This window comes from Castor canadensis, chromosome 15 (genome assembly GCF_047511655.1).
Source record: "Castor canadensis chromosome 15, mCasCan1.hap1v2, whole genome shotgun sequence".
Lineage (NCBI taxonomy): Eukaryota > Metazoa > Chordata > Mammalia > Rodentia > Castoridae > Castor > Castor canadensis.
The window spans coordinates 78,818,397-78,843,967 of record NC_133400.1 but is presented as its reverse complement, the minus strand read 5'-3'; the positions used below and the strand labels follow the sequence as shown (position 1 = coordinate 78,843,967).

At 37.6% G+C, this 25,571-nt stretch overlaps 1 protein-coding gene and 1 pseudogene across 1 annotated transcript in view; one reads left to right on the top strand and one right to left on the bottom strand.

Annotated features, from left to right (window-relative positions):
* Positions 1-9,018: 9,018 nt before the first annotated feature.
* Positions 9,019-25,571, top strand: part of Tmem236 (transmembrane protein 236) — a 38,812-nt gene continuing 22,259 nt past the window's right edge. The window contains exons 1-2 of the mRNA XM_020180981.2: positions 9,019-11,201; positions 24,996-25,068. Of these exons, the coding sequence (XP_020036570.2) occupies positions 10,945-11,201; positions 24,996-25,068 (330 nt within the window). The 5' untranslated portion in view covers positions 9,019-10,944. The remainder of the gene's footprint in view (positions 11,202-24,995; positions 25,069-25,571) is intronic.
* On the bottom strand, positions 15,975-16,118 carry LOC141417753 (small nucleolar RNA SNORA48; annotated as a pseudogene).

The window sequence follows — 25,571 nt, the reverse complement described above, 5'->3', positions numbered from 1 at the left end:
AGCTTTCTGGAGGAGGGAGGCAAAGGAAGAGCCAGCATGCTAGAGACATATTTGAATCACAGCATGCACTGTAATTTAATGTAATTTGATTTGTCACTTGCAAAAACATTAAAAATTTTCCTCTTAGCACGCACATTATTTTGTGAAAAGCCAAACATGTTCTAGATATTTTCCAGGCAATATATACATTGCTAAGAACTTACATAAAGTACTGAATTTAAATTATCAATAGGTGGTGCTACTGAGATTGAATCTTGAGTAATCCAAAATAAACATTAACTGAAGATTTTCTGGTCTTTGGACAGGTTGTGTGGGGAAGAACATAATGTTACAGGACAGGCAATTTCTGATTTATTGTTTTTTCATGTCACCTGGAAAAACATTATAGCTATTATGTAAAATATTCTAAGTTTGTCCAACAAGTGGGACCTCTGCAGAATCTGAAGGAAGAGCATGCTATTGATAATTTTCTGGCATTATGTGTAAGGGGGACAGTTATTGCCTTCATGTCTTTGTCTATTATGAGACATCCAAGCAATGATCAAGATATTTTTCAAAGGTTTCAATTGAGTTTACTGGAGAAGAGTATTCCATGCAAAGAACTTCAGAGCTTTACCTTCTGGAAACATCAAAAGTGACTTTCTGTGGTGCCATTTTTTATCATCTCTCAAGATACAGAGAATTGCTACATACCTTTACCAATAGCCCATAGAAATCATGGAGTTGCAAAATGTCCAACCTGGCATAAACTTTATGGATGCTGGAGCATATTTTCCAGATTACATCATGAAGATCTTGGAGAAACACAGACATCTAGGCCATTTGCCTGAAGATTCTGATTTAATCTGTCTGGGATGAGGCTGGGAAGCTGCTCTTAAAACTCCATGTCATGCTAGTTTAGGAAATGCTAATACCATGTAACCTTCCTCCTTTTGAACTAAGCCTCCTTACTCATTTGGTCTAAGGCTTTACAAATATTCTGAGGTCACAATCACTTTTGAATAGTTGAAGAAATCTATGGATGCTCATTCCAGAAAAATGATCCTGCTCAGAGTTTTGCATATAACTTTAGGTTCTTCAGAGACCCCATTGATCTCTGAAGTGCTGTCCCATAGAATCCAGTTAAAATTCCCGCTATTCAAGGCTTCCCATATTCTGCCCCACCCTACTGATTGAACCTCTTGTCTCATTACTCTCATTATAGCCATAGGCTGTGAAAATGGGCAGAGTTTTACAGATTTTATTCCTGAACACATGAATAATTAAAATCAAAGGAACCTATATGGTTTCCTTTAAAATTGTATATTCTTCAAAATGCAGTCTATTAAGAAATACTCTAACCAGGAGTTCATGTAGTATAGTCACTGCAATCTTACAGGGGGAAAAATGCTAAGGAGACCAATGATGTATCTCAGGCATATCAATTTCTCTATTCCCAAGAACTTGGCCTCTTGTTTGTAGAGTGTGATTTGGGGCCAGGTTGTTGTAGCACAGCAGAAGTCATTCTTGCAACATAGTGCCAAAGCACATGGGCTCACCTCAACGGACTTACCAAAACGTTCTGTAGCATCAAATCAGCAGAATGAGCTGATTGGATGTATGAGCAATTAGATTCGTCCAGTCATCAAAATTTTTAATTATTGAAGACTAATAGATTTGTTACTAGTCTAAGTCAATCTGTCAGCTATCTTAACACTGGTTCTGTGATACGAGTTTCAAGTATTATCATTAAAGAGGATTAGATCATAGATAAATTTAGGTACCTTAGGTCAGATCCTAAGTAGACATTGGAAATAGAATTTATATCTGGGCCTCTACTTCCGTGGTGGTGTTTAAGTCATTGTATTACATTTTGTTTATTTAAATATTTATTATGATAATCATTTTATTTATTTACATGAAATTGGATTATCCAAATTTAAGTAATATAGGAACAAAAGATTAAAGTAGAAATACAGTTTTAAAAACATACATATGAAGAGTTTTAAATATAACCATAATTTTTTAAATTCTCACTGTCTCATTTCAACAATAGCATAAAGTCGAAAATGGAACCCACCAGATGAATACTAGTGGGGTCAAAGGACAAGTAAGTGGGCAGAAAAGTGTTAACATCACATACTAGACGACTGTCTTTTCAAAGGCCTGCAAGGATGGTCCTTGGCTGGAGTCTGGTAATTTGGATTTGGGGAAGATTTCCACCATTCCCAGAACTGAACAAAATGTCTCACTGTACCTAAATAATTTGCATGAACGATATGTTTTTATGATGAACACCTGCTTTCCTTTTTGGGAGACTGAAATGTGTACATTTCAGGCAGTGAATGCTTACATGATCAAACCCTACCCCAACCCTTCACCCCCACCTAATTCTCCCCACCCCTGGAAAATCTTTGAGCACTGAGAGTCTAAGGAGCTTTCCTGGTTGCCAACATTTTCTATGGGTTGTCATACTTGTTGCTGGAGGAATTAACTGTGTCCTATGTGACTCAGTGGGGAGGGGGAACTTGAAAACTTGTTTCATTCGTGTACCCTCTCCCTTTGCTAAGTTTCCTTCCATTCCATTTTGTACAATCAATCATAGCCATGGGTGTGACAATATGCCCTGAAAGTTCTCCTAAGCAAATTACTGGTTGTTTGCCATCCCCCCAAACCAACAAGATCTTGTCACCACCTCTAAGGACATCATAAATGAGTAGGGATAGGGGATAAAATATATACACCATGAAAGAATTTGGTAATGAACGTAACATAAGAAGAGATAGGGACTGACATTGTTCATGAGTGGATAATTAGATGTAGGCTTTGACTATTTCATGTTTCATAACAAATTTAATAGTATTTTCTTTTAGAACTTTTGAAAGAATCCAGCTGGATTAGGGTTAAATAAAATTTAGGTCACTATTCTGGAAAAGGTTCCTATGCTAGGCCCCAGCAGACTACAGCAAACCAGAATGGAACTATTTGTGCCAGGTGCCATATAGTTAAATTGAACCTTAAAAAATGGGCCAGTTTTTCAAAAAACAGGTTCAGAGCAACCAGTCAGAATGGGCTTTGCCAAACTCAGCCAGTGTGATAAGGCAGTTTCCTGTGGTTTAACACTATAAGGAAAGTGATTTGAAATATCAACCTGCTTTTTGTTCCTCATCGTTATTTTATTTAGCCTTTTTCTGCCCAGAAAGCCAATCTCCAATGCTCAGTTCATTGATGCTTTTATTCATTTCTATGGAAGATGATGTCATGATTCATAAAGCACAAATAAAAGATGATTAGATCTTCAAACTTGTAATTTTTTTTTTTACCATTAGTTTTATAAACACAGAGAATGTGCCAATTTTAATTGGGAAATTTTTAACTGAACCTCCAGGTTGATCAATGTCTCTCCTCTTTGCTCCTGTAATTCCTTAGAAGTCTGTCACTGTGTTTCTGTTGAAGTGACCTGTGGATCTGTCTATCTAACTAAAATCCTGGAAAGTCCAGTCTCAGCACAGTGAACAGTCCACTCAGTTCATTTGGGTATTCATTCAGTCACTCATTGAGCAAAGATTTGCTGAGCTCTTACTATGTACCAAGTACTAGGCTAGGCATGAGTGTATAAGAAAGATCAAAATTGGTGGAACTTCCTGCCCTCAAGAAACTTACATTCTAGTTGAGGGAAAACTAACCTAATAAGTAAAATAAACCTGACACTAGTGTTAAGTGATCTAAAGAAACACAGGCAGGGAGAGGGACACAGGATTTAGGAGAAGGGGATTGAGCTTTTAGGTAAATTGTCTGCCTGAGAACTTAAGGAGGGATCGAAGGAAGGTGAAGTTGCTGACTGTTTTTGGATATTCGGGGAGAACTTTTCAAGCCAAGAGAACAGCTGGGGATGAAGGTTTTATGCTTGGTGTGTTTGCAGGATGTTGAGCAGAGAAATGAAAGGAACAGTAATAGAATATTAAGTCACAAAGAACGGTGGTGGAGGAGAGGTGTAAGGACTTGAAAATTATGGTGGAGCCCAGGGCTTTTATTTTAATGAGACAAGGGAGGTCACTGGGTGTTTTTGATGAGAAGCACTAACTTACCTCGTTAAATGTTTATCAAACTAATAGGGAAAAACTTACATAGTATGAGACAGTATGCTATCCTCACAAATCTAATACCTTTATAGCCTAAAATTTTATTTTACGGGTCTTTTTTTTTTGGTGGGGGGGGAAGGAGTAGGGGTATTGGGGTTTGAACTCAAGGCCTCGTGGATGCTAAGCATGTGCTAGACCACTGAGCGATGCCCAAACCCCTGTAGCCTAAATTTTAAAAAAGGATAATTTTAGATTATTTTGGGTTAAAAGATCCCAAACCCACACTATCATTTAGAATATCATCTTAAAAAATTGTGATTAAAACAAAACCTGCACCACCCAGTGGAGTTAGTGAGCACTGCAGGCAAACCAGTTGGAAAATTTCACTGCTTTGACAACTTTGACCAAATAACTAAGTATCATTTCCCTTATTTTGTGGGGTTATAGGCAAGACTACTAGGAGTGATTTAAAGCAATTTTAACAAGTAAGAAAAAATAGAGAACTGCAAACTTAAGTTCTCAACAGTGGGAAACTTGGAAAATTTAGACCAAAGCATCCTTGTGAGTTTTGAGATGAATGTATGCTAACTGATTAGGGCTGTAACTGCATTTAATTAAGTTTCATTTGCTTAAATTTGTTAGTCTGGGGCTGGTGAAGTGCCTCAAGTGCAAAGCACTGAGTTCAAACCCCGAGTATGGGGAAAATTTTTTGTTTTTGTTACTTTTTAATACTGAAAATCTAACTCAGATTGTTGTAGTCTTTTGAAAAATAAAATTTAAGAATCATTGTAAAAAGTGCAGTGAGTTCTTTTGTACTTTAATGTCATTTTTAGAATATTTTCTAGCACAATTCCCATCACAAAATTTGTATGATGGCCATATTGTAGAATGGAAAGTCTGCGTTCATTTTCTTTCTTTTCATTCATTTTTCTTTCTCTTTTAATAGAAAAGCATTTCAAGGGGACAAAGTTATTTTTTAAAAATAAGGACATCCTTTACATTTTGTTAATTTCAAGAAGAGTCACCAGTTAGGAAAGGGTTACAAAAGTGAATATAGTATCATTTTTGCACTTATAAAATTGCTTGTATTATTTAATAGCTGGACAGTGAAAACATACTTTGTCCTAATCTATGAATTTAGTACGGTTCACATCATGATAGTACAGTACTGGTGAAGAGGGCATACAACAGAGGGTGTCATCACCTCACTCAGTTCCCCTCAGGTGATTTATTTGGTAGCACCTGCTTAGGAGGATCAGCAGCTCTTTAGAAATTGTAAATAATCAGTAACTTAGGCCCAGGAAAATGCTTCTACCTCCTCCCCAGGCTCTCTGTAGATCCAGCTTGATCCCGAAAGCAGTTTGACCGCCACCAGCTCCTGCCCTTTTGCACATCAACACCATATGATCACAGGAAACAAACCACAATGTGCCAGAACATTCCTGACCATTTGTACATTTTGTTTCACTGACCCAATGCTGAAAACAATGAACAAACCTTGAGATTACAAATGATCTCACTAATAATTTTAGAGAATTTCGATTTTTGACTTCCTGCCTGCAGGAAGGAAATGACAGTTGGAAGTGTAGAGAACAGGTGTTCCTCTGGACAGAATGATATCTTCTGCTTACTAAAATAAAAAACACTGCATCAACATTCCTACATGGAAGTGAACTCTAACCACAAGACTCTCAGTTGTTTTACCCGGGATCCAGCTCAGAAAATCAAATGTGTTTTCTAGCAGGAAGTTCTTAAACTCAGCATGAAATTCGACTAAGGCACAGGGTCCTTCAAATCGGTATTGGACTAATCCAAGTAAAGAATTTGGGTGATTTGAAAATGACCCCCTCCATGTCCTTCCAGTTATTGGCAGTACAATTGCATGGCAGATTCGTCAGGGGACTTAGAAGGGAACAAATCAGGACTGGAGTAAATGTGTCCCCACCGAAGGGTAGGTACCTTTTAAGCCCTCTTTCATTTTCCTGTGTTTCCAAGTCAGGCTCTGGCATTATTTCTTCCTGCTAGCTTAATTGTGGCATAATGGCATTCTTTTTCTTTGTCAAGCTGTCACTCATGGAGGAACCTTTTCCACTTGCCAGTGTCTTAAGTATAATTCAGGCAAATGACACTTCAAAAAGGCTGAAGACTTAAATTATTGAAAGTTATGCTTTTGACCAAACAAATACCAGACAGCTCTCTCCAGCCTCCTTTGTTAGTGTTCAAATCCATTATGGAATATGCACATGGAGAGATTAGTTGATTCTGTAATCCACCAGGACTTTGTCTTGTCTATCTTTCCTTGGGACCCTAAGGAGCTATATGGAGGAAGGAGACTGGTAGCTATAAATGGGACTCCACACTGCAAGGGTAAGGGGGGACCAAGCAAGGAAATTGATTTCTGGGCTGAATGCATGGATTATATTGGGACAGATGGCACATGATTTCTCCTTCAGAAATGTCAGTGTGAGAGACAGCACTTCCTTGGAATAAAAGAACAGTTAACTACTACCAAAGCGCTACACATTTCTCTAAGTACCTCCTACTTCTCTTATACTTCATTTATTTATTCATTCCTTCATGAATATGTGGTAAGGGTCTATTGTGTGTTAGACACTGGACTGAGAAATGACAATACTAAGATGAAAGGAGATGTTCCCTACTTTTGAGGAGTTTATTTTTTTAGGGGACCCAATATGTAAACCAATGATACAGGGAGATAAATAAATGCTACTATAGAAGAGCTTAAAGGTGTTTTGATCCCAAGAAGGAAGTGTGTGGACAAAGTGGGTAAAGAAAGGGTGCACAGAAAAGAAAACACTTAAAGGAAGAGTCACAAGATACAGGCCATGCCTTTCAGCCTTCTCCTACCACAGCAAGAGAAAGCAATCCAGCTCAGCCCCAGTGCCCAGCCAGGAAATAATGACTGATACCTTTCCCCTGTCTCAGCTTGCTGCTTGGCTTTTTTACTGCCTCTTTAGTACCACCATTAAAAGGATAAGTGGAAGTGAAATTCGTTTATGTGGCTTTTGCTTTAAGGAAAAACAATGGGGACATAAACTGATCAAGGAGAGGTTAAAAAATTTTATTAAATTGCAACCATCTTTTAACTTGATTTTTTTCTTAGTCTAAAATTACTTTCTAGTTTTTATGCTTGTGCAGTATTCAAACTATGACAATATTAATAAAAGATAAAAATTCCCTTCACCCCACCTCCCCCATTTTTCCCCAGGGACAGCGCTGTTAACAACCTGATAAGAAACTTTCTGGATTTGTAAACTCTCAAGCACATCTACGACATTTTATTTATTTTTGTGGTGCTGAGAATTGAACCCAGGGCCTTGAGTGTGTTAGACAAGTGCTGTACCACTGAGCTGTATCCTCAGCCCTACAACTACAATATTTGAAAACAAAAAAGGGATTGTGCTACTGTGTGTTTGGTTGTTACACATGGTATCTGCAGCTTGCTTTTCTCTCCCACAACCTCCCCTACTCCCTTGTGGATATCCTTAGAACTTTTTTCTTTTTTTGGTGGTACTAGGGTTTGGATTCAGGACCTCACATTTCCTAGGCAGGCACTCTGCCCCTTGAGTTATTCTGACAGCTCCTTAGAAATTTTTTCAAAGGAAATGTCAATGTACCCTGCAAAGAAGATGGCTGTAGCAGTATGTAGGCATTGCTTCACATCAACGAAAAGATCAATAAAGGCCCCAGCTCACCTCCTCCAGGAAGCCTTCCCTGTGAACTCTACTTTTTTTCCCTTTGAATCATCCAGCATGTATGCATGTTGTTTCTGAGTGATATTTGGCCTCAGCTTCTAAATCTGCCCCTTTATCCTATGCTCAAGTCCTTTAAATTTTTTTAAGTTAGCATAAATTAATTATGTAAAAGGGTTTCATTCTGATAGTTACAATATGCATGTGATGTACTTTGATCAAATTCACCCTATCTATATTATTCTTTTTTAACTACCCTGAATCCTCCACTCTCTTTTGCCAGTTTTTGGTGGGTTTCGTTGTGCTGTTTTCACACATATACATAATATACTTCTATGACAGTCACATCTCTATCACTCTCTTCTTTTCACCCTCATCTTACCTGCTGGCTCCCCTCCACAAACAATTTCCCTTCTAAAATCATTTCATTATTTTTTAAGGTCTAGATTCCACATATAAGCAAAAACATGTGATATATGTCTTTCTGAGCTTGACTTATTTTGCTTAACATAATAATCTCCAGTTCCACACATTTTCCTACAAATGACATAATTTTGTAATACTCCATTGTGTATGTACCACATTTTCTTTATCATTAATCATGGTTGTTGGGCACCTAGGCTGGTTCCATATGTTAGCTATTGTAAAGAGCTATTAATCCTTTTTTATTGCAAAGAACAAAGACTCCCTTTGTAAGAGTTCAGATGAACAGAGCATTCAAACACTGAGGCACCTGGAGGGATGGGTCTTACTTGGCATGCTTGCCTTTCCCTGTCCATCTGATCCAGTCTTTTTACTCTTCAGATCAGCATCCTCAGGTACTGATTTCTCTTCTCTTACTGCCTGGCTTCTAGTCATTTGTCCATTCATTTGTTCATTTACTCACTCATTCATTCATTCATTCATCAGATAGTTACTAGTATTAACAGTATGCCAGAAATGGTTCTAGCACCTCTAATTTTGGCTTCCTCTAATTCTGAATCAAAATCATGACCTTGTATAGCACCACTTACTAAATTCTCCCCATGCTTCTTAATTCACATTTCTAAGGGTTGGAAATCTGAGTGACTCAACTGAAGCCAGGCCTTATGTTGATTGCTGGACACTCCATCTGTCTGATCATGTGGCTGGAGAAGGAGGATGGAGTTCTGTGGGCAATGTATCTCTTCCCAGCCCTAACCTGCCCACACTCTCTCTAAACACTCTCAGTCTTACCTGTGCTTTTGTGTCATCTCCAATAAGGATCACATGATTTGTACACAGTAAATGTTCCATGGATGACATATTAACACAGTCAACATTTCTTGATATGGCGTTGGGCTCTCTGTGGGCAGAGAACAAGAATCACAGCCTTCCTCCCTCTCGAAAACAAGCAAGTAATCAGAGCATTCTATGTGCTAGAGCACAGCAGGTCATGTCACATGAATGATAATGCTATCAGTGTTATCTCTGAAATTAAAGGTGAAGGGAAATCATGAACCAGGAGAAAATTAGAGGAGAGACAGAAACCTAGAGAGATGCTGGTTTGCATCAGACTGACAAGGGAGGGGAAAGCCATCTACAGAAGCAAGTTTAGAGAAGGGACTAGAGTCATGCCAGGCACATGAGTCACATCTGTAATCCCAGCTATTTCAGAGGTGGAGGTAGGAGGATCCTTGACTGAGGCCAGTCTGGGAAAAATCACAAGACTCTACATGACAAACAAACTAAAAACAAAAGGGCTGTGAGCAGAACTCAAATAATAGAGTGCTTGCCTAGCAAGTGCAAGGCCCTAAATTAAATCTCCAGTATCAACAACAATAATAATAATAACAGAAGGGACCAGTGTCAGGGCCTGCTGATGCAATGCCATCCTGATCCCTCCACTCTGTTTGTGTTGGCTGAGCCTGTGGCTTCTTGCTGTGCCTACTCTGTCTCCCAGCTACCTTCCCTGCCTCCTGGTGGAGCCCCTTCTGTCCTTCATCCATGTCAACACTGATGATCCTTGTATATAGAAAACACTGTTTTCTCACTTCCTGCCAGGATTCCCCATTTCTTCATAAAACCTTTATGATGTAGGCCCCGACTGAGTTTTTTTTTTTAACACCATCATCCCTTATTATCTGCTATGCAGCACCAGATTCTTCCTAATCAACACAACTTGCTTGTCTTTTTATTTTTCTTTCTGAAATGTCACCAACACCCATCATCCATCTTGATTATCTTTTATCTTTCCTGCCTTTTCCCATGGCCCAAAGATGAAGTTCTCCTGTGAATGACCACAACATTTAGTGTATTCTCCTGACCTTTGCTCTTTCTTATTGTTTATAGGTTTGTTTTCTCCATTGGTCTATGAGTGTGTTCAGTGTGGGAATCTCTGTCATTCATTTCACTTCACACCCTAACACCTAGTAAAATGCTCATCATAGGTGCTCAAATATGTTTTTTGAAGAAGGGATATTCATGGACACAATTGTCTTTTAAGTATTTGATATGCTTTTAGACTAGCTGCAGAGTGCTGTTAATGTGTTAATCCTGATAACAGGTTTCTAATAGCACTATGCTAGTTTCCGGAGCAGTGAAGTAAAATAATTTTAATCAATGCACCTTAATAAATAAATGTCATAAGTATCAGGAAGGATCCTGGTTAGGAAATTGACAAACTGAATCCAAACTTGCTTTTCAAGCATTTTGAAGAAAAATGAGGAAGAAAAAAGAGTCAGAGTTTGAGTATCTCCCTTTCTGTCTGAATTCTCTTAGGTATAAACATAGGGGACTAGATGATATCTATTCTTCTCCTTTAAATCTAAAATGTTATTATTCCAATGGTTTCCCTAATAAGGGTTGAATATTATATAAATGGCTTTGTGCTAAAATTAGCAATAAACATTACTTAATCCCCCCCATTTTTAAACCAGTGTTCTAAGATCTGCTTTAGAGTTCATTTGGCTTCTCATGATGGAAGTGTAAATACATTTAGTGATCATTTACACAATGGCCCTGTTTCTTTAAGAGACCATGGTTGTTAAGTTAGAAGATCATTGAACCATATAAGGGTCAATAAAAGAATAAACTCACTGGCTAGTGATTGGAGTACAAGGAACTTGATCCTAGTTCAGTTTCGTGTGTCCATATGCTGCTCACAATCACAGGAGGCTCTCCAGGTCCTCTACCACCTGTTCTTCCTTGAGATGGCTTCGGGAAAGCTAATTAAGTTGGTGTTTTTTGAGCTTCTGGAGTTGGCTGCTTTCTGCATTCCCACCCTTGTGATTATGGAACAGTTTGCCACTGCCTACCAAAAGACAAGCAAAAGCTCGGACAAGACACACTATTGGCTGATTGTTTCCTGTTCTATTGCCTATGTGGCTTCAGTGACTCTATTAATTTGGGTTCCCATAAAAGTTCTCTTATATAAGAAGCGTCATCTTTACAGAAGAATCACAGGATGGTAAGTAAAACAATTTTTTCTGGTTTTTTTTTTGAGATGGTGTCCTCCTGCCTCAGCCTCTAGCATGCTGGGATTAAAGGCATGTACCACCACACCTGGCAGTAAAAGATTCTTCAGTAGGGAAACCCTGGGCTCCTTTCAAATATTTTCTGGTATTATATGTAAGAATGTGAGCATGGCACAAGTATAGAAGGTAGGATTAATGGTGGACTTACAATCACTGTTTCTGTAAATGTGCTGACCTTATAGCATCTTCTACATTTTTGATGGTTATTTAATAACATATAATAACATGCAATAACAAATTACATGTGTTAGGAAGATTGGTATCACTTTAAGTCCATGACACCCTAAGTAGTAAATGTAGACCTAATTTATCTACATACTAAACTGCATAAAGTTATCAGAATTAAGTCACACAAATCATCATCACAAGATGATAATGGAGAATTTTACATAAACTTGAAAGTAATGTCTGTTTTTAAATGTTTACATTGGGTTTTATAGGTCTGAGGCACAATTTGACCATTAACCAACTAAAATGTCTTAGGCAACCACTTCCTTTCCTTACATTTAAAAAATACCACTTTACTATATTTATAAATTCTGTTACCTTTGTATGGAGAAAATACTTTCACAACAATATAGAAATATTTCAAAGAAATCAAGATTTAATGCTTGGCTTAACTAGCAGTTTCCCAAAAACTATACTGATCGATGTACAGAGATTGGGAACAAGTAATCCATGATTAATGTGCTTTTCTTCGTAGATCTTCTGATTTGATTTTTACTCATCTGGGATTTCTTTATTTTCTTGGATAAGTTAAATTCTCATTCTTACTGATCTTTTATTTTGAAGTTGAACAACATAGAAGACATTTGAAAAGCAAGGATGTGAGAATTTTTACATAAATAAGGACAGAAATGTAAAAAAAAATACATGATGCAATATAGCTAGAAATATCTTAGGGATGGTAGTACTGAAAGAGAAAGGTGAAGCGTGGGTGGAGTTCATGAAGCGTTCTTCAGGTACTGATGACTACATCTGGCTTCCTGAACTTTGTTGGAGGACTTTCAGTTCTCTTAGTAAAGAGATCATACCATTTGTGGTTGGCATGCTTTTTACCAGGCAGAGCCCCAGAGTCACCAATGGGGTAGCTTGGAGCTGAGCTGGGCTCTCCATCTCTCACACCCCTTAGTTGTTCCTTGGACTGTCCAAGACCCTTGGCTAGATCAGGAATTTTGAGGGAATAGTGGACGGTCGAAATGATATCAAGAATAAACCAGAGGGAAGCTGGCCCACTACAGCCCAAGAAACAGCTCTTGGGTCAATTGATGTTTTTTCACATTTGCTCAAATCTCTAGGACTATGCTCTGAACATCATCTAGGCAGCAACCTTTGCACATCACTTAAGATGATTATCACTATTATTCTGATTATTAAGCTGTAATTTCTTCTTTATGTATCATTTATTATGTAGTGAGTACTTTAAATATAGATCTCTTTTCACTTTATACCCTCTTATTGCAGTATTTTACTTTGAGAAGTAGATACTTTAATGAATTTATCATTCTTGCTCTCAAGTGGAAGCTGTCGATGAGTCAGATTAGGCAACTTTTCCAAAGCCAGTCAACTAGTGAGTGAAAAAAATCAGACTTTGGCCCTTGGTCTGCATGGCTCCATAAGTGATACTGCTAACCACTACCCTACACTATCTCTTTGAAGGACAAGGTACCAATATCTTGGGGCAGTTGAGATTAAGGAAGAGAACTAGCCCTTTCTTTCCTCTCCCCAGAGCATGCTGTATTCTAGTCACCTCTGGTGTCTGCTCAGATTTCTTTTTGTATATCTGGTCCAGGTGTTTCGTTCTGTGCTAGTGTCTTGATTTGTTACCACAATTACGTTTTTCAGAGATTTCTTTGGGGAAATCCTTCCCTAGTCTTTAGTTTCTGTTTGTGGGTGTGTCTCACCACAGTGTTTTGATAGGTATATAGAAAGGACATTTTATCTATAATTTCAGTGAACTATGAAGCTATTTCCTCATGGCCTCTTTCATGAACACTATCTTTATCATTCTATGGCATTGAAGAGAAGAAACAACCACTAAATACTTTTCTGGGAACTATGCTACAATATTTGAACTTTATGACAACCCAGTGTGGTGTAAGTGTTAGCCTTTTCTTGTTAGAGACAAGAAACAGAAATTTAATGAAATGATTAACTTTGTCAAGAGATAGATGCAGTAAGTGCTGAAGTTCAGATTATCAAACCCAGATCTGTCTGAGTCCATCCAGTTGCCTCCATCTCAGGCAATTTTTCCTTTACTCTTCCTCACTTTGAATGCCAAGTATGTTTTGAGAAAAATGCGACTCTTTTAAAGTCATTAGGATACATTTCTTCCGAAGGTGTATATTTTGGTATTAGTTATATATGATTCCCAAAGCTGTGTATTTGGATGTTATATGTAGTAATACATATGATAGGGTATCTTATCTTAATTGCTAAATGAAGATGATACAAAAATAATTGCTACTGTAGAGTGTAGGGATTGAAAGTATGAATTACATTTGTAGGATAATAAATAGTTTTTATTAGAAATTTGATAGATTCTTAGCATTCACAGATTTCATGTCGGTGAGATTGAGGGCCTTCCTGAAGCTCCATGTTGGCATCATGAGCCCTGTGAGGCTTGTCTGTAGAGAGAGGGAGCCATGAGTTAGTAAAGAGTCTGCCCCAGAAATACAGCTAACAAAGAGCAGACCTGGACCCAAATCCCAGCTTTGACACTGACTGTGAGAACTGTGTGAGTCACTTAAATACTTGGAGCTTTACTTTTCTTAAGAGCAAAACAGGAACAATCAAGTTTCTGTCTTGGAGTGTTGTTTTAAGAAACTGCATAAGATTCTGTACGTAAAGTTTCTCGAATAGTGCCTAGCAGGTAGTAAGCACTCAATGAGCATTGCTTAATCTGCATTTATTATTTTCACTTAATACAACCACCCAACTGTATATTCCAGTAAGTAAGAGACCCTTTCCTGGAAGATCTATACATGTGTGAAACCACTGGGTCAGGATAATCCTGGAGGATTGATGGCAATTTCTAGGTGGTCTGGGGACCCAGAGCTGTATTTGAGGTATTTCCTTCCGTCCTTCTCAGTACTCAACATGTCAGGAATTCTGGGAAATGCCAAGTTTGAAAGACCCCAATAGCTGGAGTAACACTTTACCTTCCTTAAGTCCTTAACAAATTAGATGACATTTTTGCTGTCCACCTGTAGTAGGAGTAGTAGCAGCATAAGGAACAGTCATAATAAAATAAGAGCAAAAATTTATTGACCTTTTCCTATGTACTAAGCATAATTCTAAACACATTGATTATTTTAGTCAATTCCCTACCTTTTACATATAAGAAAACTTATAGCTTCCATTTTAAAAATGAGGCACAAGAGTCAAGAGTTCTTACAGCCAGGAATAGTTGAGCCAAGACTGGCTCCCAAGCCTCTGTCTCTTGAGCACCTCCCCGTCCCATAGAGTAGCATCTACATGTGAAATGCACAGCACTGGTTCCATCTCCGCACAGACTGGCTGCCATGCAATGTAGGAAACAGAACCTGCTCTTTTGAGCACGTCCTGAGGTCCTGGGAAGGTACCGCTAACTAAACATTGGCATTAATATCACTTCTTCCAGGAACATTCCTGGAACTGTCACCTTCCTATGTACTCAAGGAATAATGATTTTGTCATACTTGACTGCAGGGTTTCTCTTCTTTACTCTTTTATGCCCTTTACCCTACCTTATGTAAATCAGGAAGAGTAGCTTTTCTTTTCCCACCATATGCAATATGTCACCATATTCCATTACTTCATCTCTTTTGCCTCACTCATTCCAAAGAGACCATGGGTCACCATATGCTTGAGATTCTGGCATGGCTCCACTCATTTTTATAACTAGATTTAATGTCAGTCCATTTGTCCTGATTGTTTTTGTTCAAGGGAACATGCAGAGAGTTTTGTTAATTAACTTAGCCTTACTTGCTTCCTTTCTTCCCTTCATTCCCTCCCAGCCCTTGTTGACAGGACAGTGGAGTTACATGTGCTTAATGATTTCTGAGAAATGTGTCTCCTGATACAATTGAGAATGTGGTAAACACAGATGTAAGAGGCTTGCTGGCATAACATAGCACACTGTCTTATGGTAAACTTACTATTATTGCTGCAGTGCTGGGATAGAAACCAGGGCCTTCCTCATGCTAGGCAAGTGCTACTCTACCACTGAACTACATTTCCAGTCCTTTTTTTTTTTGAGACAGGGTCTCACCATATAGCCTAGGACTGGCCTCAAACTCACAATCCTCCTGTCTCAGCCTTCTGAGTGCTGGAACTACAAGTATGTACCACCGTGCTCAGCTAAACTTTTTTTAACTAAAAATTTAAATATATTTTTATTTTTAATTGACAGATAGTAATTATATGTACTTTTGGGACATAGTATGACATTTCAGTATGTGTATTCAATGTGTAATAGATCAGGATAATTGGCATATCTGTCACTTTAGACATTTGTCATTTCTTTGCATTGGGAACATTCAAAATCCTCTCTGCTAGCTATTTTGAAATATTCAGCCAATTGATATCAACCATAGTTATTCTAATGTTTTGTGGAACATTAGAAGTTATTCCTTCTATCCATCTGCACCTCTGTACTCATTAACAATTTTCTATTTCTGCCTACCTAACTTTCCTCCCAGAAACTTTTTTCTTTTTTTATTTTATTTTGTGCCCTAGGCATGAAACAGCTTTGGCCACTGATCCAGGCATCAAGCTAGGATGAACAAAGAACTGTCATCTGCTCTGCTCCTGACTGACATAAGAGCAACACCACCAATGAGGTGTCTCCTTGCGCATTGCCAGGGGGTCAGAAACTTTTTTCTGTAGAAGGAAAACAATCAAAGTGTAGCATGGTAACAAACTAGCTCATTGTCATTATCCATTGCTATGTACAGCACATACTTATATCGCTATACTTTTATATGACTGGCAGTAAAATATACGTGCTTACACCAGCATCGCTAAAAACATGTTGTCATGCATTGCACTGTGATAATATTTTGACTACAGTATCACTAGGTGATAAGAGTTTTTCAGCTTCATTATAATCTTTTCTGGAACCACCGTCATGTATGACCTTTCATTTTCTGAAATGTCATTATGTGGCATATGAATGCATTCTTTAAAAAAGCATCCTGCCCCACCCTAAAACATCTACTCTTCCCCTTGCATGTAGAAGCAAATGTTGACATTATTCCACAGACTACCAAAGCAGGAGGAAATCTTAGAGTTCACTGTCTACACTATTTCTCACAATAGGGTTAGACAATCTACCTCCAATTTTATAAGGAACCCATTATTTTCTGTGGCTGTAATTACTAGAGCAGTCTTCCTTATTTCCTTATGTAGAGACAAAACCTGCCACCATGTAGCTTCCCTTCTCATCTTCCTGTGGACTTCACCCTCCTCTGCCATTCCTTTACATAACAGTGAACTTGACCACGGCCAGGAACTTTGCACATTGCTCTCTGACTTCTCCTTTTTATTACTCTTTGAGCATTTCATTCACTCTCAAAGTATAAACTGCCACTTATATGATGACAACTCCCCAAAATGAGTCCATGGGGTGATTTCTCTGAGTTTACTGTAGCTGCTTGAACTTTTTTTTTTTGACAATTGAAGGCAGTCATGTCCCTCTGTTATCTCATCTATGTTCCATGCTGTTCTGATGTTTTCTCTTTTCCAGTGTGCAGAATTCTATCAGTCATTCTTGTCCCATGGTTTCTATGTCTTTTATTGGGAAATCTCTTTGCAATGCTGCTTGCCATTTTGATGTCTAAATATCTCATTGATACCTTGATATCCTGTTGATGTAGCTATTGTTTTCCGTATCCAAATAAATACTACTGACTTTATTGGCTACTTGGTCACTGGTTTCATTACTAAGAATACAATTGATTAAACACTGTTGGTGGGAATGTAAGTTAGTACAACCACTATAGAAAGCAGGATGGAGTACAGAGGCTCCTCAAAAAACTAAAAGTAGAACCACCAGATGATCCAGCGATATCACTCCTGGGCCTATGCCCAAAAGAATGTAAGTGAGGATATAATAAATACACCTGAACACCCATGTTTATTGTAACATTATTTGTAATAGCCAAGCTATAGAAACAGCCCAGATTCCCTACCACTGATGAATTGATTAAGAAAATGTGATATATATATATATATATATATGAATATTATTCAGCCATAAAGATGAATGAGATTTTGTCATTCACAAGCAAATGGATGGAACTGGAGAACACATGTATGAATCTGGAACACTGAAACCTATCAAAGTCATTTTAAGAAGAGGAGTTGGGGAAGAGGGAGAATAATGGAGGGGATAAACCAAACCAGGGTACAATATTTGTATATTGGAAATGTCAATAACAGTTGACATTATTAGTGTATAACTGTTATACACTAATAAAAATATTTAAAAAAAACCACCCCCAACCCTTGCTTTCAATGCAAGATTCCTTCACCCAATCCTTTGGCAACAACTACAGCCCTGTAAATGCTCTGAGGTCAGACTGGGTCTTTGCTTTCATGCATTTAACACAGTTTAGGCAAGTGGACAAATGGAAGGGTAGTTGAATTCAGTAGTTTATTATTATCCCCACTAAATATCACTATATTGGTGTTAGCCATCTTTCTAGTCAGTTGAAATCTTTAGAATATCCTGATTGTGTCATTCTGAAAGATGGGAGTCTCACTTGACTTTGTGTCTTCTGCAAATGAGATGACATGCCATCTTCATCATAGTCCACTGTAAGGGTTTGTTTAAGCACCTACATTTTTACCTACATGCATTTCTTTCCAATTCCAATTTTCCATTCATGCAATCCATTTTAAAATATTTACTGAATAGTTATTGACTGCCTGGCAGGGTTGTCTACAGGCTGACCTCAGGTGTACCAGTCACTTTATTTTGGTACTTAGTATAGCATTCAAGACCATCTATCCTCTGACCTTTGCCTAGTGGTCCAAATTATTTCCCTATACAAATTCTTCATTCTAGTTATTGCAATTTGCAGGATACTACAGGGTGATAGCCAACTATATTAGGCATTACATCAGGGATGTTGTAGTCTACTGTGGAGAATGCACATAAAAAAATTAGAAAGTAATATAAAGTATTATGCCAAAAAAATCACTAAATTTTATGTGACACCCTCCCCACACTAAAATATTATTGGTCTGGAGAATACCATCAAAACTTAACACTGATAGTTGGGGGAGGTGTTTTTTTTTAATTCATTCTTTCTGTCTCCCTCCCTCCCCTACCCCATCAGCCACGGTACAGCCTTGTGCTCAGCAAGTTTCCAGTACATGCATTGTGTGGACTCAGGCTTAGAAGGAAAACACTGTGCTCAGAGTACTCAGAGAGGGTCTCACAAGGCAAGCTTGGTTTGAGCTGAGCTTGAAAAGATAGGAGTGGGAAGACAGAGGAAGAGGATGAATAATGAACCGACAGAAGAATAAGCATACATATTTTTTAAGGGATTGGAGAATATCAACTGCTTAGCAAGGAGCAATCAGGGAGAAATGACCTGGGTAGCATATGGTTAGGAGTGTGAGTTGTAGAGTCAGAAAGACCTGGATTAGAGCTCATCTTTCACTCCCTACTGAGGGAACTGGGTGAAAGAAATTATACCTTCAGCATCAGTTTCATCATCACTCAGAGGCTGGTTGTAGGGTTCAAGTGATGTATGTGCATGGTTTTCTATCACCTTTGGCACACAGTATGGACTCATGAAATTGCAGTGTAGAGAGGTAATGTTATTATGTGTTGGGATTTAAGATCACATTGTGGGGAGGCTTCAAAAACAGGCAGGTCTGGAAACTTGGACTTGATGAGCTAGGTAATAGAGAATCTTCACAAGTTTCTGAGCAGAGTCATTTCCCAAGTAATTATTTGTCCTTTGCCTATGCCATGCTTCCTCTGTGACTGACCTCAGGGCCAGAATTCTTACTGCACAAACTGGAAGCTTAACCCACTGTGCCTAAACTCAGCCCTTTTTTCATGAGCCCCACTATTGAGAGAGTCCTTCTCATTGCTAGTAGATGTCCACTAAGGTCTTAGTGCTCTCAGTTTTTCATCTGGCAGTTACACATGTCCACCAGTTCTTTTCTTCAGCTGATCTGTACCATAGCTGAGCATGAGTAGACTTTCAAAGATGTGTCTATGATATTTCTAGCATAAATTCGATTACTTGTATTAGCTTTCTAGGGTCCCTATAACAAGGTACCACAAACTTCTTCACTTTAAAAGAAATACAGTGTCTCAAAGTTCTAATGACTAGAAACCTGAGATCTAGGTGCAAACAAGGTTGGTGCCTTCTGAGAGACAAAAGGGAAAATCTGTTCCATGCTGCTCTCCTAGCTTCTGGTGGCTTGCTAGTGATCTTTGGCATTCCTTGGCTTATAGATGCATCACCCTGGTCTCTGTCTTCATCTTTATGTGACATTTTCCTTACATAGTCTTCCTTTTGTACATGTCTATGTCCAAATTTGCCCATTTTAAAAGAACGACTGTCATTTTGGGTTAGGCTCCATGATCCTACCCCATTTCAACTTGATTATCTCTATTTACAAATATTAATATTCTGAAGTCCTGGGAACTGGGGTGCAAGCATACTGTTTGTAGGGGACAAAATTCAATCCATAGCATTCTATACTCTGAACTCACAAGATCCATGTTCTTCCCATGTGGAAAATAGATTCACTTTCCCCAACATCTCCAAAAAAACCTTCTTAATCATTACAGCATCAATTCTAAGTTCAAAATTTCATCTAAACATCAACTCAAGATCTCAAAGCTTACCATATAAATCATCCTTATCAGTGATAAGTGAGACTTGGGAGAATGCTTCAGCCTGGATCAAAATTCCTCTCCATCCATGAGTCTGTGAAACCAGAGAAAAAGTTACATGCTGACAAAATACAATGATGGAGCATGATAGACATTACCATTCTAAAGGGAGAAATTGGAAGGCGAAAGGGAGCCACAGGTCCCAAGCAAGTTCAAAACCTAGGAGGGGAAATTCCATTAGGTTTTAAGGCTTGAGAAAAAAATTCTGTGTCTGGATACTCTGTTCTCTGGGCTGACCTTCCAGGCCCACCAAGCTGATGACCCCAACTCCAGGGCCTAATTGGTGACCCCGCCCTCTGTATTGAAAGAAAGAAGGAACTACTGGGCCTGGGGTTGCAGCATCGGTCTCTCCAGCTTCTGAATCAGAGTTATTCTTCCTTTTTTTTTTTGGATAACATGTTTGCAGACAAATAATTCTATAATCTGGTTTACTCCCTAGAGTTCCAGAAACCCAACAGCTTTTCCTTCATTTCAACCCATCTTGCTCATCCTTGGTTTAGGTCAGCAGTGTTCCTACTGAAAGTGGTTGATTGGATTCACAAGCCAGAATCTTGGTGTTACCTTTCAAACATGTTTTTTGCAATATGAATAGGCTGAGAATTTTTCAAATATTCAAATTCTAGTTTCTTGCTTGCTAAACAATTCCTTCTTTATTCTTTTACTATATGTAGCAAGGAGAAAGCAAATCATGACTTTAAGATTTTACTTAGATACATCCTCAGCTCAGGATCTGAGTTCATTGCTTAAAAGGTCTGTTTACTACTTAACAGAGCACAATTCAGCCATTTTATAAAAGAGACCTCTTCTCCTAGTTCCAGCAATTTGTTCCTCATCCCCATCTTAAACACCGAAAGCATCTTTATTGCTATTTCTAATAGCATTTTGTTCATAACAATATGTCTCTTTTTGAAAAAGATGAAAGCTTTCTCTACAGCCCTTTTCTTTCCTTTCTGAGCCCTCACCAGAATTTCCTCTAATATCTATACTTCTACTAGCAGTCTAGGTGTTTTCTATTGAACATTTCAAAACTCTTCCAGCCTCTAACCATTGTTCGATTCCAAAGTCACCTCTGCATCTTCAAGTATTTGAAGCAGCATCCCTTTTCTAGTAGCCAAATCTGTATTCCTTTCCTAGAAATAGCATAACACAGTACCATGAACTATACGGCATAGACAATGCAAATTTATTGTCTCACAGTTTGAGGTCTAAAAGTCAAAGACCAAGATGTATAGTCTTTCTGAGAGATCTGAAGGAGAATTTTTCCCTACCCTTCTTGTGCCTGTGGTGGCTTTTGGGGTCTGTGGCATTCCTTGGCTTATTCATATATCACTTCAGTTTTTGCCCTTATTGTCAGGTGGCATTCTTCCTATGTTTTCCTAAAGAATGTTTTCACCAAACTTCCTTGTTTTTGTAAGAATACCAGTCACATTGGATTAGAGCCTACCTTAATGATTTTATTTTAGTTGGATTATCTCTGCAAATACTCCATTTCCAGATAAGGTTACATCCAGAGGGACTCTGAGGGTTCAGTTTTCAATATATCTTTTTGGAGAGTACACCATTCAATTCGTTACTCTCATTAATAAATTCTAAGCAAGTCTTAGAAGTAACTCAAGATTTTCAATCATAGGTTAAAATTATTTCTGACTAAAGAAGACATGGACTTGGATTGGTATATTTCATTGATTTAGTATTTATTGACTACCACTATGTGCCAGACATTCTCTAGCATCATTGAGTTCTTGAACTTGGGTGAGAAACAATTTTTATCTGTATTTTCATTATTCTCAAATTGAAGACTAACATTTTTCCCAATATGAATGTTTGTAATAAACTATAACAGTGTTATTAGGACCTGTAATTTTATTACATAGATTTTTTCCATATTTGTTATCCCAAATCTTTTCATATCATACAACTGTTCTATCAGATACTTCAGAATATGCTAGCTGAGCTTCACTACCTTGGAACTGCAAGTAATTACATATTCCACTAGAACTTAAGTACTTCAAAGTGTTGGGGGAGAGAGGTACCTATGTTATTTATGTACATATATCATATGTATAGGTACATATATTACTATATAAGAATTTCAAAGTAAGTTACATAACTGTATATAATTCTATAAAAGACTGGATACTGAATATATTTCTTTGAAAAGAATCTGGATAATTTTAATATAATTTGCACAGTCTATGTATTTTGTTTTACTCATTTAAGTTTATTCTTGAGGAGGGACCTTAGGATTCCCTACATTTCTGTTCATTATACAAAAAAAAATGATTCTACAACAATGTTCTTGATGTTAGAGATAAAGTAGTGAACAGTTAAAATAAGGTCTTGTGTAAATAAGGAATTTACATTAGGGGATAAGGAAAGAGGAAGGTAATAAGTAACAAACATATGAAAATAATCAGCAGGATTTCAGGTAGTCATCAGGGCTGAATATGTAAATCTTGTGTATATGGAAAGTGATAAAAAAATGGCCAAGTTGGGAGAAATGGCTGACAATGAAGAACCAGACATAGAACAGATATGGTGGAGAGCCTCCAGCAAAGGGAAAAGACAGTGTAAGACTGAGGTGGGGCAAACCTGGTGGGATCTTGGAAAAACCAGAAGGCTGGAATGGCTGAAGTTAAGTAGGGGGAAAGGCAGGTCATTTTAAATGAGGAGAGAAGGAAAAATGAGAGAACTGTTTCTGTGGAGAACATGAACTAGGGTAAAAGGTTCAATTTTATTCTAATTACAATTCAAATCCATTCAAGACTTTAAAAAAATACTGTAGTAAAATATATATAACATAAAATATATGACCATAATCATTTTGTGTATGCAGCTCAGAGACATTAAATACATTTGCCTTGTTGTGCTACCACCATCACCATTCATCCACAAATACTTTTCATCTTAAAAACTAAAGCTCTGTGCCCATTAAATAATAACCACACATTTCCCCTTCCCCTAGCATTGGAGGTTTTAAAGCAGGGCAGTGACAAGATGTGTTTTACATTTTAAAGATATGACTTCAATTTTAAAATATGAGGAAATGTTGCTAAGCAAGAATAGAAGCACTAATAGGGAACCAGTGAGGAAATGTTGAAGAAGAGAGGTAATAGTGGATGAGGTATGGTGTTAGTAGAGGATGGATCTGAAATGGATTTGGACAGTAAGTCAGACATGATAGAAAGACACATTGAACTAGGTACGGGGAGCACTCATATTCTCCTTCAGACAGGTGAGTCTGAATTGTCTCTTTGACATCCAGGTGGAGATGTTAAACTGTTGGGTATACAAATCCACAGCACAGGAGAAAGGCCAGCATATATGAGAGTCATGGATGGTATCTAAAACTATGGGAGTGGATGAGATAATCAGAATAGTTCATTTAGTTGAAGAGGAGGCCCAAAAATATCCCTTGGGCATTCTTTTCTTTTAGAGGTCAAGTAGGAGGAAGAGGACCCTATGCATGGTTTAGTTAATGCCACATAGGGAGCCTTGTGTTGCAGAAATTTGGATCTGGGCTCAGACAAAGAAGCAAAGCTTTTCAATCTCATTATAACTGGTATTGGTCAGGTCATACTGGGTCCAGGCAAGAGAGAGGGGCAGTCTCCCTGACTAACTTACATCTACTCAGAGGACATGTACAAGGAGGCTGGGAGAGGGGAGTGGAACAGAGTCAAGGAGAAATTGTCAATAATTTGAAAGCATTCCAAACTTCCTCATTTAGAAACACACATATAAATGTAGTTAATATGTATTTCTGTATTCCATTATAAAAAAGCTTTGAGTATCTTGTCTTCCCATAAATTAAAAAAGCTAAACATCCCTTTTTATTTTCCCTGTCATAAGATGCAGTATTATATTTATATTAATATAAATATATTTATATTACATTATATTTATATTTATGTTATATTTATATTAATAAATGTATTAATTCTCAGTCTGCATGATGGATCATGCAGATTTAAGAAGTAGTCAAAAAATAAGTTTCACAAGCAGTTGTTATTCTTAAATTTTTTCTATAGATTTTGATTCTGTTCCATTTGCTTGAGTTGTTCTTTTTAGGAATGCTTATCAGAGAATTTATACTTTTAATGGTGTGCCTAATAAAAAAGAAAATCTAGGTTGGCAAAAACATATCAAGTTTTGAAAATGACGTAATTTTTGGCTAGGCATGGAGGTATATGCCTGTAATCCCTGTACTCGAGGCAGAGGCAGGAGGATCTTGAGTTTGAGGTGAGCCTGGGCTACACAGTAAGACCCTGTCTCAAAACAAAAAAAAAAAATCCAAGGAAAAATTATGTAATTTTTAAGTGTGTGTTTTTTGGTTCCCTTATTAAAAATCCAAATTTTAAAAAAATTCCAAGTGATCTTTAAGTGATTTAATAACTTATATCCCTAAATATATTTTATGAAAATCAATTTTACAACATGAGAGATACTATAATTTAAGAAAACCACATTTTTTTCCCCCAGTTGATCACCAGAGAGTAGGATTCTTGGGTAGGATTCTAAGTCATGAAAGATGGAAATGTTGAATATGGTTTGACTTGTACTGTGATGCATTTAGCCATGTACGATTTGCTAATTATTTGCCTTATCTGGAAGCCTCTTGCCCCTTCGTACGAGAACATAAATCAGTTTTTGCACATGTTCCTCTTTGCCATACTCACACATTTGGGAAATGGAAATGGGGAAGTGCTTAAGCTTCTTAGAAAAGCTATAGATGAATGCAAGAGGAACTGCGAAATTAGCAAAACATAACAGGAAGTGTTGATCTGTGTATTATTGCTTTTGCTTATTTTTTCTCCTTTGCTAGGAGACCTGTTCTGATGATGTGTGTAGTGCTCACCACGCTTCCCAGTTTCAGCTTTTCTGTAGCAGTGACGGAGGTATGGAATTTTGATTTCTTCTGCTGCAAGATTTTTGAGATTTTAAACGATCTTGTTAGAATTTGAGAGAGCACTGAGCCTAACAGATTCCTTAAAGTTTATTTAATCCAGTCTCCTTCTAAATTGTGTATTATATATCTAAATTATCAAGATCATTGTTACCAGTGTGATTGTAGAGCATTCATTAGTTTTTTTAAAGCATTACTTTTGTGTTTGTGTGAGGCAGGGAATGTTATTTCAAAATCAAAAAGTAAGGAATTTGCAAGTTGATCTTGTCTTGTTTCTTCTACCAACTTGATGTTTTGTTTGATTGTCCTCAGTTCTAAGTGGAATCTGATAAGGCCCTAAAGAACAACCTTTATACTCTAACATCTTAGATAAGATATCCACTGATAAATGTTTTAAGGCACATTGTACCTATTTGAAAATAAGTTTATATTTTGATTAAATAAGGTTTCAAAAGGACTCCAGTGGGTATCCACCAGGCAGGAATATAGCAAGCA